Here is an 18,158-nt window from a genome sequence, read left to right as displayed (position 1 = left end):
TGTATCCTGTGACCTTGCTGAATTCACTTATTAGTTCTAGGAAGCTGGCTTTGGTTTTGGTGTTTGTAGATTCCTTAGGAGTTTTCTACATGGACCATCCTATCGACAGTTTTTCATTCCAATCTGTATGGTTTTAGTTCTTTTTCTGGTCTCACTGCCCCGGCTAGCTCTTTCAGCATTATGTTGAATAACAGTGGTGAGATTGGACATCTTTGCCTTGTTCTTGATTTTAGAGAAAAGCATTTTGTCTTTCACTGTTAAATATAATGTTAGCTGTTGTCTTTTTTTTTAAAATAAATTTATTTTTTTAAATTAATTAATTAGTTAATTTATTTTTAGCTGTGTTGGGTCTTCATTTCTGTGCGAGGGCTTTCTCTAGTTGCGGCGAGTGGGGGCCACTCCTCATCGCGGTGCGCGGGCCTCTCACTGTTGCGGCCTCTCTTGTTGCGGAGCACAGGCTCCAGACGCGCAGGCTCAGTAGTTGTGGCTCACGGGCCTAGTTGCTCCGCGGCATGTGGGGTCTTCCCAGACCAGGGCTTGAACCCGTGTCCCCTGCATTGGCAGGCAGATTCTCAACCACTGCGCCACCAGGGAAGCCCAACTGTTGTTTTTTTATAGATGTTCTTTATCAAGTTGAGGGAAGTTTCCCCTCTATTTCTTGCTTCCTGTGAGTTTTTGTTTGTTTGTTTTGTTTTGTTTTATAACCGAGTGTTGAATTTTGTCAAATGGTTGTTCTTCATTGATGGACATGATTCTATGGTTTTCCTTCTTTAAGCTTGTTGATATGGTGGATTACACTGACTGATTTTTGAATATTGAACCAGCTTTCCATCACTGGAGTAAACCCACTTACTCATGGTATATAATTCTTTTTATGCATTGTTGAATTTTATTTGTTAATATTTTGTTGAAGATTTTACATCTATTCATGAGAGATATTGGTCTGTAGTTTTCCTTTCTGAACTGTCTTCATCTGGTTTTGGTATCTGCGTAATGCTGGCTTTAGAAAATAAACTGGGAAGTATTCCTTTCCCTTCTCTTTTCTAGAAGAGATTGAATAATCTTTAATCATTTGGTATAATTCTCCAGTGAAACCATCTGGGCCTAGAGATATCTCTTTTGAACTCTATTTTCTTAGTAATTATAGGGCTGTTCAAATTATCTGTTTCATACTGAGTGAGTAATAGTAGTGTGCTTTTTAAAGAATTGGTCTACCTCATCTAAGTTATAAAATTTATGTGTGTAGAGTTACTTATAGTATTATATAATCCTTTTGATGTCTCCAAATGTTTTAAAATATCAGAACGACTCTGAGATGAAAAATCTAGTGCATAAACATATGTTTCTCTGGTTATTTTCCCAAGAGAAATTCCAAATAATAAAAGTATTGGGTAAAAGACTTTTGATACATATTGAAAAGTTGCCGTGCAGAATCTGATAAACATAAGATAGTATTGTCTTTTCAACTTGGTCAATTTGATAGGTGCAAAAAAAGACATCTGCTTTAATTTCCATTTTATAAAATTAATAAAGTAAATTATTATATATTTATTGACCATTTTTATTTCTTATTTTGTAAGTTGCCTGTTTGATGTCATTGCTTATTTTTCTATCAGGGTACTCATCTTCTTATTGTTAATTTTAATAGCTTTTTATATATGAAAGATATAAATACCTTATATGTTACAAACATTTTCATCAATTGTCATCTGCCCTTTAATTTTATTTATAGTGTCTTTTTTTTTGAAGTTTTTTTGGTAATTAAAACTATTCATTGCAGCCTAATTATTTTCTTCTCTTGTCTTTATGTTTAGACAGAATTTCTCCTACATCAAGACAAGATTAGACAAATATTCTACACTTTTTTTCTGGTTTTATTCCCCGCCTCTCCACAAAACTTACAACCCATCTGTAACTTATTTCAGTGCCTCAAAAAAAAGAAAGTTTCAACTCTCATTTTCCCTCCAATATGGTCTTGGAACTCCCAAAATACACTTCATGTTAGTATTCTCCATTGCCATGACACTTTTCTCAAAAATCTCAGAGGAGTTTACAAATGATTTAATGTTATCTTTCTCAAATCTTTATATTTTTCCCTACTCCACTAAAATCTTTATATTTTTCCCTACTCCCTACTTCCCTGTCACATATAAAGGCAGTGGTGCCTCCTATGGCCATTTATCAGTAAAGTTAGTGACAATTGCAAAGGCTCAATGTGTTTGGTGGCAGAAGGTATGGGAAAGTTGATTATTTTTCTTTTAATTGAGGTATAAATTACATATAGCAAAGCACACAAATCTTAACTATACAGTTTGACGAATTTTTACATATATATAGTACATACCGATGTAACTACTAAGATCAATTTATAGAATATTTCCAGCCACCTAGCAGATTCTCTTATACCCTCTTTCAGTCACTATCACCTCCCCCAAGGTAACCTCTATTCTGGCCTTTATCATCTGGACATCAAAAGAATAATTAGCTTTGACTGTTTTGGAACTTCATATAAATGAAATTACAAAGCATGTGTTCTTTTGTATCTGGCTTATGTTTCACAACATACGTCTTTGTGATTTTATCTGTGTTGTTGCACATAGCAATTTGTTCTTTTGCATTGCTATGTAGCTTTCTGTCATGTGACTATATCACAGTTTATTTATCTATTCTCATGTTGATACACTTTTTGATTTTTTTCAGTTTGGGTCTTTTACGAATAATTTGTACACATCTTTTGGCAGACACAGGCACCCATTTATCCTGGGTGCACTCCAGGAGTGGACTTGCTGGGCCACAGTGCATCAGTATATGTTTAATACTAGCAGGTGCTATCAAAATTTTCTGAAGTGTTTGTAACATTTTCTACTCCCACCACCAATATACTAGAATTCCAGTTTCTTCATCTACAGTTGGTATGGTTAGTATTTTTAATTTTAGCCACTCTGGTTGGGGGCAGGTGGTAAATGATGTCTCAGTGCTGTTTCCATGTCCATTTCCCTGATGACTAATGATGGTGAGCATCTCTCATGTACTTATTAACCAGCTAGGGAAAAAAAATCTCTTTTTTGAAGTTCCTGTTCAAGTCTTTTGCCCATTCCTTTGATAAGATTGAGAGTATTTTTTATTGATTTGTAGGAGTTCTTTATTTATTCAGTAAATGAGTTCTCTGTTGGATGTATGCACTGAAAACTTTTCCATCCGTCTGTAGTTGCCTTTTCACTCTCTTAATGTTGTCTTTTTTTAAAATTAATTTTTATTAGAGTATAGTTGATTTACAATGTTGTGTTACTTTCTGCTGTACAGCAAAGGGAATCACTTATACATATACATATATCCACTGTTTTTTAGATTCTATTCCCATATCGGTCATTATTGAGTATTTAGTAGAGTTCCCTGTGCTAAATAGCAGGTTCTTATTAGTTATCTATTTTATATATAGTAGTGTGTATATGGCAATCCCAATCTCCCAATTTACCCCTCCCTCCCCTTCCCCCTTGGTAACCATAAGTGTGTTTTCTACATCTGTGATCCTATTTCTGTTTTGTAAATAGGTTCATTTGTACCATTTTTTTAGATTCCACATATAAGTGATATCATATGATATTTATCTTTGTCTGACTTACTTCACTCAGTATGGCAATCTCTAGGTCCATCCTTAATGTTTTCTTTTTTTTTTTTTTAATAAATTTATTTATTTATTTATTTATTTTTGGCTGTGTTGGGTCTTCGTTTCTGTGCAAGGGCTTTCTCCAGTTGTGGCGAGCGGGGGCCACTCTTCATCGCGGTGCGCGGGCCTCTCACTGTCGCGGCCTCTCACTGTCGCGGCCTCTCCCGTTGCGGAGCACAGGCTCCAGACGCGCAGGCTCAGTAGTTGTGGCTCACGGGCCTAGCCGCTCCGCGGCATGTGGGATCTTCCCAGACCGGGGCATGAACCCGTGTCCCCTGCATTGGCTGGCGGATTCCTAACCACTGAGCCACCAGGGAAGCCCCTTTAATGTTGTCTTTTGATGAACAAAAGTTCTTAGTTTCAATGAAGCGCAGTTTACTAGCCTTTTCCTTCAAGGTTAGTACTTTTTATGTCCTGTTTAAAAAATCTTTACCTTCCCCAAAGGCATGAATATATTCTCCTGTGGTTTTTTTTCTAGGAGCTTTATAGCTTTACTTTTTACAGTGAAGTCTCTGGTCTTTAATTAATCTTTGTGTATGGTGTGAAGTAGGAGTCAAGTTAATTTTTTCTCATACTGATATTCACCTGGACCAGCATCACTTATTGAAGGGATCATCCTGTACAAATTAAACTTCAGTATTGCCTTTTCATAAATCAGGTGATCATACATGTGTGGGTTTATCTCTAGACTCTCTTTTGTGTTCCACTGGTCTATGTATCCTTATGTCAGTAAAAGAGTAGAATTTTGGTGAGGTTGACTTACCCATAATAATGGGATACGGGGTCTCCTGACCCTGTAGGGGTGTTAAAACCCACACCCTTGATTTGCTCAGATCAACAAGACCAGCTCCTCCCATCAGGACGACTCCCTCAGTCCTCTTCTTAAGCCTCTGGTTTTCAGTTTTCTGTGATTCTGGTCCCCCGCCCCTTACCTTGTATTTATTGCTTGTTCATTTCAATGAGCTCAGCCACGAATTTAAAGGATGATATATTGTATCCAAAAGTTCTGGATGTCTTGAAGGGAGAGAGTTTGCACTTTGTCTAATCTGTGACTGTTGGAAATGGAAAATGTCAACTTCAAGAAAAAGGAAAATCATAGAACAGGGAGCTGAAAGCAGTATGGGACATCTTAAAGGGTGTTTAGCAATGCTCCTCAGAGATAAGGGGAAGAAAATAGTTTTGACAGTTCTCTGACAGTCCTGAAACTTCTATCTTGATGCTTATAGAGAATCACAGAAATCCTGGTCAGAAACGGGCATCATCCCTGGCTTTGACAAGGTTCTAAGAGGCTGTGACAGCCCCATGAGGTCTCTGAAGCAAGCTGCTCTCTCATTAGACATTGCTTAAGCATCACAAAGCTTTCTCTTCATGTCTCATTCATTTCTCAAACTTGCCCACCCTATTTAGAAACATTATCAGAGAAAATCTATGGTTATTTGGACTAGCCTTCAAAGCCTCTGGTTTATTTGAATTTTAAGACAAAATCTCTGTGTTCAAAATCACCAAAATTCAAGTGTGAATATCCCAAATTATTATGTATAGTAATATTCCTCTTTTTTTGTTTCAAAGACTTCATTTTTTTTTAACATCTTTATTGGAGTATAATTGCTTTACAATGGTGTGTTAGTTTCTGCTTTATAACAAAGTAAATCAGTTATACATATACATATATCCCCATATCTCCCCCCTCTTGCGTCTCCCTCCCTCCCACCCTCCCTATCCCACCCCTCTAGGTGGTCACAAAGCACCGAGCTGATCTCCCTGTGCTACGTGGCTGCTTCACACTAGCTATCTATTTCACGTTTGGTAGTGTATATATGTCCATGCCACTCTCTCACTTTGTCACAGCTTACCCTTCCCCTTCCCCAAGACTTCATTTTTTTGAGAACAGTTTTAGGGTCACAGAAAAATTGTGAGAAAGATACAGAGATTTCCCACATACTCCCTGTCCACACACATGCACAGCCTCCCTCATTATTCCTCTTTGTTTTTAAATCAGTTGGCTTTAAGAAGCTATTAAGACCATCAACAAAATGAAAAAGCAAAAAATATTTGGAGATCATACATAGAATAAGGGATTAATATCCAAAATATACAAAGAACTCACACAACTCAATGGCAAAAAAACAAATGATCTGACTGAATAGACATTTTTCCAAAGAAGGCATACAAAGGGCCAACAGGTACATGAAAAGGTGCTCAACACCACTGATCATCAGGGAAATGCAAATTAAAACCACAATGAGATATCACCTCACACCTGTCAGAATGACTAATATCAAAAAGATCAGCAATAACAAGTGTTGGTGAGGATGTGGAGAGAAGGGAACCCACGGGCACTGCTTGTAGGAATGTAAATTGGTGAAGCCACTATGGAAAACAGTATGGAGGCTCTTCAAAAAATTAAATATAGAGCTATATAAGATCCAGCAATTACACTTCTGGGTATATACCTGAAGGACATGAAATCACTCTTTCACAGATATATATACATAAAATTCAGCAATGAAAAACAAGGAAATCCTGCCATTCATGACAATATGGGTGGACTTTGAGGGCATTATGCTAAGTGAAATAAGTCGGAGAAGGAAAAATACTGTATGATCTCACTTACATGTGGATTCTAAAAATATATATATATATAACTCATAGATACAGAGAACAGATTGGTAGTTTCCAGAAGCAAGGGGTGAGGTAGGTGAAATGAGTGAAGGTGGTCAAAGGTACAGACTTCCAGTTACAAGATAAGTCCTGGGGATGTAATGTACGGCATCGGGACTAGAGTTAATAATACCATATTGTCACACTTTCTTCTCAACTGCTCATAGAACATAATCCAGGATAGATCATATCTTGGGTCACAAATCAAGCCTTGGTAAATTTAAGAAAATTGAAATCGTATCAAGTATCTTTTCTGACCACAACGCTATGAGACTAGATATCAATTACAGGAAAAAATCTGTACAAAAATACAAATACATGGAGGCTAAACAATACACTACTTAATAACCAAGAGATCACTGAGGAAATCAAAAAATACCGAGAAACAAATGACAATGAAAACAAGACAACCCAAAACCTATGAGATGCAGCAAAAGCAGTTCTAAGAGGGAAGTTTATAGCCTTACAATCTTACCTCAAGAAACAAGAAACATCTCAAATAAACAACCTAACCTTACACCAAAAGCAATTAGACAAAGAAGAACAAAAAAATCCCGAAGTTAGCAGAAGGAAAGAAATCATAAAGATCAGATCAGAAATAAATGAAAAAGAAATGAAGGAAACAATAGCTAAGAGCAATAAAACTAAAAGCTGGTTCTTTGAGAAGATAAACAAAATTGATAAACCACTAGCCAGACTCATCAAGAAAAAAAGGGAGAAGACTCAAATCAATAGAATTAGAAATGAAAAAGGAGAAGTAACAACTGACACTGCAGAAATACAAAGGATCATGAGAGATTACTACAAGCAACTATATGCCAATAAAATGGGTAACCTGGAAGAAATGGACACAGTCTTAGAAGAGCACAACCTTCCAAGACTGAACCAAGAAGAAATAGGAAATATAAACAGACCAATCACAAGCACTGCAATTGAGACTGTGATTAAAAATCTTCCAACAAACAAAAGCCCAGGACCAGATGGCTTCACAGGCAAAATTCTATCAAACATTTAGAGAAGAGCTAACACCTATCCTTCTCAAACTCTTCCAAAATATAGCAGAGAGAGGAACACTCCCAACCTCATTTGACAAGGCCACCATCACCCTGATACCAAAACCAGACAAAGATGTCACAAAGAAAGAAAACTACAGGCCAATATCACTGATGAACATAGATGCAAGAATCCTCAACAAAATACTAGCAAAGAGAATCCAACAGCACATTAAAAGGATCATACACCATGATCAAGTGGGGTTTATCCCAGGGATGCAAGGATTCTTCAATATATGCAAATCAATCAATGTGATACACCATATTAACAAACTGAAGGATGAAAACCATATGATCATGACAATAGTTGCAGAAAAAGCTTTCGACAAAATTCAACACCCATTTATGATAAAAATCCTGCAGAAAGTAGGCAGAGAGGGAACTTACCTCAACATAATAAAGGCCATATATGACAAACCCACAGCCAACATCATTCTTAACTGTGAAAAACTGAAACCATTTCCACTAAGATCAGGAACAAGACAAGGTTGCCCACTCTCACCACTATTATCCCACATAGTTTTGGAAGTTTTAGCCACAGCAATCAGAGAAGAAAAAGAAATCAAAGGAATCCAAGTCAGAAAAGAAGAAGTAAAGCTGTCACTGTTTGCAGATGACATGGTACTATACATAGAGAATCCTAAAAGTGCCACCAGAAAAATACTAGAGCTAATCAATGAATTTGGTAAAGTTGCAGGATACAAAATTAATGCGCAGAAATCTCTTGCATTCCTATACACTAATGATGAAAAATCAGAAAGAGAAATTATGGAAACACTCCCATTTACCATTGCAACAAAAAGAATAAAATACCTAGGAATAAACCTACCTAGGGAGACAAAAGACCTGTATGCAGAAAACTATAAGACACTGATGAAAGAAATTAAAGATGATACCAACAGATGGAGAGATATACCATGTTCTTGGATTGGAAGAATCAATATTGTGAAAATGACTCTACTACCCAAAGCAATCTACAGATTCAATGCAATCCCTATCAAATTACCAATGGCATTTTTTATGGAACTAGAACAAAAAATTTCACAATTTGTATGGAGATACAAAAGACCCCGAATAGCCAAAGCAATCTTGAGAAAGAAAAACGGAGCTGGAGGAGTCAGGCTCCCTGACTTCAGACTATATTACAAAGCTACAGTAATTAAGACAGTATGGTACAGGCACAAAAACAGAAATATAGATCAATGGAACAGGATAGAAAGCCCAGAGATAAGCCCATGCATATATGGACATCTTACCTTTGATAATGGCAGCAAGAATATACAATGGAAAAAAGACAGCCTCTTCAGTAAGTGGTGCTGGGAAAACTGGACAGCTACATGTAAAAGAATGAAATTAGAACACTCCCTAACACCATGCACAAAAATAAACTCAAAATGGATTAAAGACCTAAATGTAAGGCCAGACACTATACAACTCTTAGAGGAAAACATAGGCAGAACACTCTATGACATAAATCACAGCAAGATCCTTTTTGACCCACCTCCTAGAGAAATGGAAATAAGAACACAAATAAACAAATGGGACCTAATGGATCTTAAAAGCTTTTGCACAGCAAAGGAAAACATAAACAAGATGAAAAGACAACCCTCAGAATGGGAGAAAATATTTGTAAATGAAGCAACTGACAAAGGACTAATCTCCAAAATGTACAAGCAGCTCATGCAGCTCAATATCAAAAAACCAAACAACCCAATCCCAAAATGGGCAGAAGACCTAAATAGACATTTCTCCAAAGAAGATATACAGATGGCCAACAGACACATGAAAGAATGCTCAACATCATTAATCATTAGAGAAATGCAAATCAAAACTACAATGAGGTATCATCTCACACCAGTCAGAATGGCCACCATCAAAACATCTACAAACAATAAATGCTGGAGAGGGTGTGGAGAAAAGGGAACCCTCTTGCACTGGTGGTGGCAATGTAAACTGATACAGCCACTATGTAGAACAGTATGGAGGTTCCTTAAGAAACTAAAAATAGAACTACCATACGACCCAGAAATCCCACTACTGGGCATATACCTTGAGAAAACGATAATTCAAAAAGAGTCATGTACCACAGTGTTCATTGCAGCTCTATTTTCAATAGCCAGGACATGGAAGCAACCTAAGTGTCCATTGACAGATGAATGGATAAAGAAGATGTGGCACATATATACAATGGAATATTACTCAGCCATAAAAAGAAACGAAATTGAGTTATTTGTAGTGAGGTGGATGGACTAGAGTCTGTCATACAGGCTGAAATAAGTCAGAAAGAGAAAAACAATACTGTATGCTAACACATATATATGGAATCTAAAAAAAATAGAAAATGGTTCTGAAGAACCTAGGGGCAGGACAGGGATAAGGATGCAGATGTATAGAATGGACTTGAGGACACGGGGAGGGGGAAGGGTAAGCTGGGACGAAGTGAGAGAGTGGCATGGACTTATATACACTACCAAATGTAAAATAGATAGCTAGTGGGAAGCAGCCACATAGCACAAGGAGATCAGCTCGGTGCTTTGTGTCCACCTAGAGGGGTGGGATAGGGAGGGTGGGAGGGAGATGCAAGAGGGAGGAGATATGGGGATATATGTATATGTATAGCTGATTCACTTTGTTATAAAGCAGAAACTAACACACCATTTTAAAGCAATTATACTCCAATAAAGATGTTTAAAAAAAAATACTGTATTGTCTATTTGAAAGTGGCTGTGAGAGTAGATCTTAAAAGTCCTCATCACACACACACACACACACACACACACACACACACACACACACACACACACAAATTGTAACTATGTGAGGGGATGGATGTTGACCGTTTCAGTGAATTTTGCCAACAGCCTAAGTGAGCCTGGAAGTGAATTCTTCTCAATAGGGTGCCAGGCCGGCTGACACCAAGATTTTGGCCTTACAAGACAGAGAACCCAGCCATGCCTGCCAGACTTCTGACCCAAGAACTGGGAGATAATTAATGGAGGTTGTTTTAAGCCTCTAAATGTGTGGTGAATTGTTACAGCAGCAGCAGAAAGCAAACGCAGTAAGATTTAAGATACACAAGGAAGGAACAGAGGGGCCTTCAGATGCCACCTGGAACCTAATTCCACGTCTGGCATTTGTGTTGCCTCCAGATTTTCAAAACAAGGCCTCATCTATCAGCTCACCCTCCCTTCCTAGGAACGGCGAGAACAGGACTGAAGGAAATGACCGATTCGGGTATTCAATGAGGAGCCCGAGGCAGAGCGAGGTGCATGGCTTGCCTGCCACAGTGTGTCTGGTTAGTGGGAGGACCGAGGTGAGAACTCCAGACTCGTGGCTCCCAGCCCAGGAACGTTTGGAACCACCAGAGGAAGGAAGTGTTAAAGAACGTACTGTTTACTCACCTTTCTGTAGATGGCAAATATGGTTCCAATGGAGGCCAGGCAGTCGATGTTCGAAGATCCATCCAGTGGGTCAAAGCAGACCACGTATTTCCCCTACATGCACAGAGGACAGAACACCTGATCAGGTCACCTTCCGAGCAACACACTCTGTGTAAGTGGCTGTGTGTGGCAGACAACACTACACCAAAAGCGATTCAGAGCAAAGGGACATCCTCGTCAAAAAATGCAATTACTTAAGGAGTGCAGAGTGTATCAGCATACATTAACTGTGCAGCTCAGAGCCCGCCTGCCCATAAACAGATTAGTTGACACCCACAGGGGGTGATGGAGGTCACACCCACCTCCAAATAGCTCTCCTCCCACCTGCCCTGGCTCTGCCCTCCCCTCCTACCTGGGACCAGTGGGGACTCAGAGCTGCTGTGGGTGTGAGAGGAAACCAGGTCTGAAATGGGCACCTTGCAGGGAAGAGGTGGAGAAGCTGAAGACGAACTTGGACAAGCTCTACCCACGTCCACAGTAAGGTCGGCTATTGATTTACTGGTACTTCTGAGCCTCTCCTCAGACAGGCTTTTTTCACTTTAGCACATTTTTACTGAAAGAAAATCTCAGAACAATGTCCCAGGGCCTCTGGGTCTGTCTTATTAAAATAGCTGGTATGTATGACTACATCAGGAGAATAAAAATACACCTCTGGGTTTTGCTGCATCCACCCTACCTTGCTGATGTGAAGACCAGAGACAGAGTAGGTGGAGTCTTGAGATACCATGTCCCTCATGCCCACTCACGCTGCTGTCACCAGCAGTTCGGTGGAAAGAAAACACCAGATACTTTTTACAGGCCTCCTATGTGCAAGGTTCTGTGAGAGCCTTAGTGATGGGGACTGGGGTGTCCTGGCTAATTAAACACTGGTAATCAAGCATCAAGTAAAATGGGAGTCATTTTTCCCACCACTAAACTACTTTCCCCTGACTTTCCAATGAGTAATGCCCTAGCTTAATGTGAGCTTTCTTCCTTTCTTTCTTTCCCTTTCTTTCCTTCCTTTTTCTTTTTCTTTCTTTCTTTCTTTTTCTTTCTTTCTTTCTTTCTCCCTCTTTCTTTCATTTCTTTCCTTCCTTCTTTCTTTCTTCCTTTTCTCCTTTCTTTTTTCCTTGTTCAACAGGAGGTGAGGCGGGGTGGGGGGCAGTGGAATTCATAAACTTGGAAATTCCCCATTCTCCCTGTAGATAAGCCAGTTCAGCCCATTCATTTCATACATGCATGCATTCAACAGGTATTTGTTGAACATCAAACATATGCTGGAGAAGGTTCACGAGCTGATGTGGGAACAAGCAAGGAGTATTCAAGAACTAGCGTGAAGACCTGTGTAGCTCAGGCCAACGGGGAAAGAAAACGTGAGATTTGATCAGAGAGATAATCAAGGGTCATATCGGTGGAAATTGAAAATTGAAAATAATAGGTGTGACTTAGCCTAATTATGTGAGACAACAAGTATAACGTGCTTTGGCACAGTCCCCACCTTACAGCAAGTGTTCAATAAATTTGGTTTTACTTTAATTTTTCCATCCTTTCAGCTAATCACAAGGAAATGGCACCTTGTCCCCAAGACCCACTGTACAAAACAAGGGCCAACGGTCTTAGCTTTATTTGGCATTACTGTACTGCAGCTGAATATGGGTTGAATTTTTTGGCTACCAGCTTTTTTTTTTTTTAATAAACTGTGAAAACATAGTGAATATAGACCCTCCCCAGTCATGCCCTGCACTAACCAAGTTTACCATTGCATTAAGGCCAGAGCAACGATCTTTACGAATTCTTTTATGTTTTAGTCTAACAGTTTGTCAGGCATGAAGAAATCTCTGCTGAAACCAAACCCCCTTGGGGAAAGGGCTGAGAGTACGTTGGGGATGAGAAGATTAAGAGACGGTATAGTACCACAGGAACTCTACTTTTTACTGGACTGGATTTTCAAGCGCTCCAAAATGTTGGGACTTGTTACCAGTACGGTAAGTGAAAACCCATGATGAATCCCATCCACTGAGAAGTTTCGGTAAAGCACTCATTTATTTCCTGAATGAATCACTGCCCTATTACTGAGTCTGTTTGACTAGACAGCATAAGGCTTCCAACTAAAGAAGTATGCAATCCCTTGTTTGTTTCCAGAAAATAAAAAATTAAGCAATAGAGGGAAATACCAGAAATAAAAAAAAGCAAGGCAACCAAAGTCTTCCCCACTCAGTTGCGCCCTCTACTGGTGAGTAGAGGAACTTCAGCCCGGCTGCCACACTCACCCTCTTCTCCTGGGCGGTGATAAGCGCGTCTTTATTCTCTTCCGAGACCAGGACGCAGGTGCTGTAGGAGGACTGGAGCATGTTGATCACCAGAGAATTGGATAACACGTCCAGTTTCTTCACCTCATCCCCTGTCACGTTCACGCTTCCCGCGATTCCATACCTAAGAAGACAAAAGGCTGAAGGAAATCAGGAAGGGAGCTTGGACTCCAGCAAAGATGCCCAGACGCCAAGATACCACCCCTGTATCCCTCTTTTCCCTTCAGGGCTCCAGAGTCTCCAAATTATAAATACGACCAAGTGCGTCCTCTCTCACAGCGCTGGTTCTCACGCTTGCTTCCTTTACACCTCAGGGATATTGTCCTAAGTCCCTCGTCATCCCAGTAAAACTAACCAGAATTCAATCTTACTAACGAGCAACCCTGCCCCCGGCCCTGGGAGACAGAATTCATAAAGTCAGACACATCGCCAAAATTAATAACTCTAAAAAGTAAAGGACCGTGGCTTTCCAGCCCTGGAATTTCTAGTATTTGTTGATTATCCTCAAATAGTGGCCTGCTGGGCTGAATTAAAATTTGCTCTGCTGTAGCTTGGCATTACTTGAATAAGAAGGAAAGTGGGGGACAGACTTAACTAGTTTGATTTGATTCTTTACCACCATTCCAAGCAATGTAAGAATGAACACTACTGTAAGAATTCTATCTGGAGGCTTTGTGTTTTAGAGGATTGCTATGCAAAGGTCTCCAGGGAATTCCCTGGGGGTTCCGTGGTTAGGACTCAGTGCTTTCACTTCCCCAGGTCTGGGTTTGATCCCTGGTTGGGGAACTAAGATCCCGAAAGCTGCGTGGCTCGGCCAAAAAAAAAAAAAAAAAAAAAGTCTCCAGCTCCCACCCTCGTGGGTGGGATCCTTCTAAATTCAGTCAGATCACCCCTGTCTCTCCAGAGTCCCCAGGCCCCCCACAGTGGGTTTCAGGCCGCACCAAGGAAGGCCTGGTCCCACACTGGCCTTGCCTCTTGGCCCTCTCACCCTCAGTCTCAGCCTCTGGAACCCAACGGGCACACACCTGCCTTACACAGACCCCTGGGTTCCCTGTCCCCCACCCCCCATGCTCTTCTCTCCGTGAGCCACATGGCTATCACCCCCCTCAAGCCTTTCTCATGCCAACAGCCACCAAGGTCCTGAGGCCACCAGCACCCAGCAAGCTGCTTCTCTCCTCTCCCCCTTCACTCATGGTATCCCCCCCCATGGGAGTGCTTTCTGCCCACAGACAGCTTTCTTCTACTTGCCCTCCTAACCTCTTCCAGAAGCTTCCCTGGTGCCACACACACCAGATACAGCCTTGTCAGCCTTTCCAGAGCAGCTCACAATCTGTTTGTGGGAATGTCCTTCCTGCTGGATTATCTGCTCACCGAAGGCAAGAGCTGTGACTCACTGTACTTGTTTCCACAGCGCTCAGATGCTCAATATACGTTCACTGAACTATGAAGAATGGATGGCAGGAAAGTAATTCCCTCCCTCTCCTTTTTGTTAACGCCATTTATTTGTTGAAGGACTCCTCAGGCGGCTCTAACAGGTAGCCAGGGTTGAGATCCACTGATTCACCCTAAGCCGGGGCGAGGGACAACTCAATTCCCACCCTTTTCCCTGATTGACAGCCTCTCCCCTCCCCCACAGATCCCCCCATCACTTGATGTCTGATGTGATGAGATCTGCCTTGGAAAACAATACTGGTGGCCTCACCTCAAAGACTGTACCTTCTGGTTCAAAATAAAAGCAAACAAACACACAACAGCAACCACAAAACTGGGTTATTTTGCATCAGAATTTAAAGGGTCCACAAACCCAGTCCTCTTGCTTAACTGGAATCTTGATGCAGCTTCTACCAGAGAATGAAGAGCTGGGGTGCCCGAGGCCTGTGGGTGGTGGAGCTGAGAAACAGGCTCTCTGTCCTGTGCTTTGCAAACACTTCCTCCACCTCCACAACAACCCTGCTCTTATCCCGCCCCTCAACCCACCCTCTGCACCCTCCCTGCAGGTGCGGGGCATTCTGCTCTGCCTAGCGCCTCCCACCATCCACACCCCTCCTTTCAGAAAGAATGGAAGATCATCACAATGAGATCTAATTGCCTGACAACTGCTCCAAGTTAGATCACGGGCAGAAAAGCGCTTTTTAACCGGTAAGAGTATTTTTTACGATCTTAACTAACATTTAAGCTTTACTGATAATTTTTTAATGGATTGTTCTGCTGTTTTGACACTAGAAAGCCGTGGAGAGGATTCCAGGGGTGGTATTCTAGCATTCCCACAGAAAGGAGCAGAGAAAAAAGAAGAAAAATATGAGACTTTCTGATCCGTTTTGCATTTATCGAGCAGGTGCCTAGAAATGTCTTCCCAAAAAGAGGAAGCAAAGGAATGAGGGGCTTGAGGCCCCCTAAATGGGAAAGTGGCAGGAATATGTTAAAGTCCCATATTCATGAGCAGAATTGCTCTGGGATAGGATGCAACCTTTCAGCTCTTTGAGAAGCAAGCCCAGGGTCCTCTTAAAATTATCTCAGCATCTTATTAGAAAGAAGGAATTTCCAGCCAATGGACTTCTCCCACTGACACTTCGGGTATCTATTACAGAGGCACCCAGGGAAGGATGCCACCTGAATTGGCAAAATACGTGGTCTCTGCTTTACGGAGGACACCTGCCTCAGCCTCCGAGAAAATGCGAAATCCTGACGTCTTGTTTCCACGGGCTGCGCCTGCCACCTAGTGGTGAGTCCGCGACATCGCCCTGTTAGCCGGCAAATTTCCCCAGGTTCTGGCTTGGAACCACAGTAATAAGGAGCATTTATTATGGGGCTGGCACTGTCGAAGTCATCATCACATGGACCTACTAAGCCTTACAACTAGCCCTACGAGTTAGGTGCTATTAGTATCCAAACCGTTTTACAATTTTACAGGCTCTAGCGAGAGTAGATCATTGACCATGATCACATGGCAGAGAAAACCAAGTCAGAGGAGCACCTGAATTATCCAACCGCTGAGTCCACGTCCTCTGGACACTCCATGGCCACAAAGTCAGAGTTCTGCAGCGATTAGCACGACCCCACCACAGCAGCCCCTGCCCAGCCCAGCCCCCCTGCACTGGGGAGCCCATGAACATGGGTAACACTGAGAGGTCAGCAGGCAACCCAGGAAACTGCTCTATGCGTAGCCCAGCTCACCACCAGATAGGAGCAGAACAGAGGCAAGTAGCTGTGTCTCACGTTCATGAAGGTCTTTAAAGGTAGAGCTGGCCATTATTGCCAAATGAGGTACTCATACAGTTATAGCAATACACAGACAGGGGGAAAACCAGTCACAATCACCTTTAACTTGGAGCTCATTACTGAGTCACAAAGCATTATATAAATAAAGTCTGTAATTATCACATTTTTTTGTGTTAAAAGTACTAAGTTGTTAGAATAAATATTTCAAATTATTGGACTTTGTTATTTCTTCATTTTGGAATAATAATGATAATAACAACAATGGGTCCCTTCATCTTCTGCGAGGACCTCCATGGCAATTGCTACCAGGAAAATGGAAGCCCAAAGAAAGACTGCTTCTCTTCACCACAGACTTAAACTGGACCCTTGGCTGTGAGAATCAGCAGCTGTAGCATGAACTTGGGTAAAGCACCAAGAGAGCAAAGTGGGAGAACACTCTGCATGCCCTCCTCCCGGGCCCAGCACCTCCCAGCTTCCGGCACACCAAGTGGAGAGAAGATTAAGTCACAGAGAAGAAATAAAATATTGTTTTAAAAGCAAAAGACTCTTTTCGATGGTGAGAAAGGAGATGGACGACGGGCCCTGGGATTCAGTAAATGATTTCTACCTACTAATGACTATGGGCAAAGGTCATGGTAATAAAACGCTCATATCTGCAAAGGGCGTCAAGGGTCCTCTCAAGCCTCCTGGCGGTTGCTTTGTGCCAGTGAGAATGCAAGCACAAGTCACGATAACTCAGGATATGTTTCAATGGAACAAGCCCCTGAGCTTGTTATCATTATAACACATGGTAACTGGGAAAATTATATACTTTTTCTCCATAGCATGTCTCCAAGTATCTTGTTTCTTTCTTGAAACAAGTCAAAGGCCCCTTTATCAAAGCACACCTGGCAGAAACTTTAAGGCAACTTCCCTCCAGGGTACACGGGCTAATACTTCTGAGCCAGTTTCGGCCCAAGCACCTAGAGCTCTGCCCACCCCCACCTGGGCCCCCGTCGCTGCATGTCGCCGGGGTGGCTGGGGGAGGGGGTGTGGGGGAGGGGTAGACTCACAGATGGGCTAGGCCGGCCTTGCGCACGGCCGAGGAGATGGCTTTGATGGCCGTCAGCATGGAGTTGAGCAGCTGTGTGAGCTCCCCGGTGCCTTTGGCCTGACGCCCCTTTTCCATAACGTAGCGGGTCAGGGTGAGCATGTCCGTTGCGAAGGGGCTTCTGTCCCCCATTGCGGCGGGTAGCTTTTCAAATCCTTTTCTCCCTGCAGAAGAAAGCCTTATCTCTAAGCGCTGCTCAGTGGCTCTGCGGTATCAGAGCTGATTAGAAATCTGTACTGGCCGTGCCAGGACCTTTAAGGGAAAGTGCCCCAGGCCACGTGGTTGAAATAACTGGGCGAGTCCTCAAGGAAACCTCTCGGGCCTGGCTGATCTGAAGGCTGCCAAGCTGTAAATAGAAACGGGCAGCCAGGAAACACACACCTACTTTTTCTTGACGAAACTTTTTCTTTAAAGATCCTAAGAAGCAACCGTTTAGTAAAGGTAAGAGATGAGAATTCCAGCCACTAAAAAAAAAAAAAAAGGATCCATAAAACCCTCTTATTCAAAGACTCAAAAGGATTCTTCACATGTATCTACTGCAGGGCCCCATTCCCTCACATTGCAGGAGGCAGATTGGCAGATATCTTATCTGGGGTATAGGTCACATAACAAAATAATGGCAATCCTGGGACTTCTTAGCCAGGGTTCTTTCATATGTTTGAAAAGGATGCTTTTAAATTCCAAAAGGCATGTATGGTTGGATGGATATTTATAATAGGTATTCAAATCTGGAAGAAAAAA

General features: G+C 41.6%; 1 protein-coding gene across 1 annotated transcript in view; it reads right to left on the bottom strand.

Moving 5' to 3' along the window:
• FBP2 (fructose-bisphosphatase 2) overlaps positions 1–17,645 on the bottom strand; it is a 37,689-nt gene extending 20,044 nt beyond the window's left edge. Inside the window, exons 1-3 of the mRNA XM_007176967.3 lie at positions 17,380–17,645; positions 13,070–13,232; positions 10,782–10,874 (exon numbers count right to left, since the gene is read on the bottom strand). Of these exons, the coding sequence (XP_007177029.1) occupies positions 10,782–10,874; positions 13,070–13,232; positions 17,380–17,549 (426 nt within the window). The 5' untranslated portion in view covers positions 17,550–17,645. The remainder of the gene's footprint in view (positions 1–10,781; positions 10,875–13,069; positions 13,233–17,379) is intronic.
• Positions 17,646–18,158: the final 513 nt, after the last annotated feature.

This window comes from Balaenoptera acutorostrata, chromosome 6 (genome assembly GCF_949987535.1).
Source record: "Balaenoptera acutorostrata chromosome 6, mBalAcu1.1, whole genome shotgun sequence".
Classification (NCBI taxonomy): domain Eukaryota; kingdom Metazoa; phylum Chordata; class Mammalia; order Artiodactyla; family Balaenopteridae; genus Balaenoptera; species Balaenoptera acutorostrata.
This window is presented reverse-complemented; position numbering and strand designations above follow the sequence as displayed.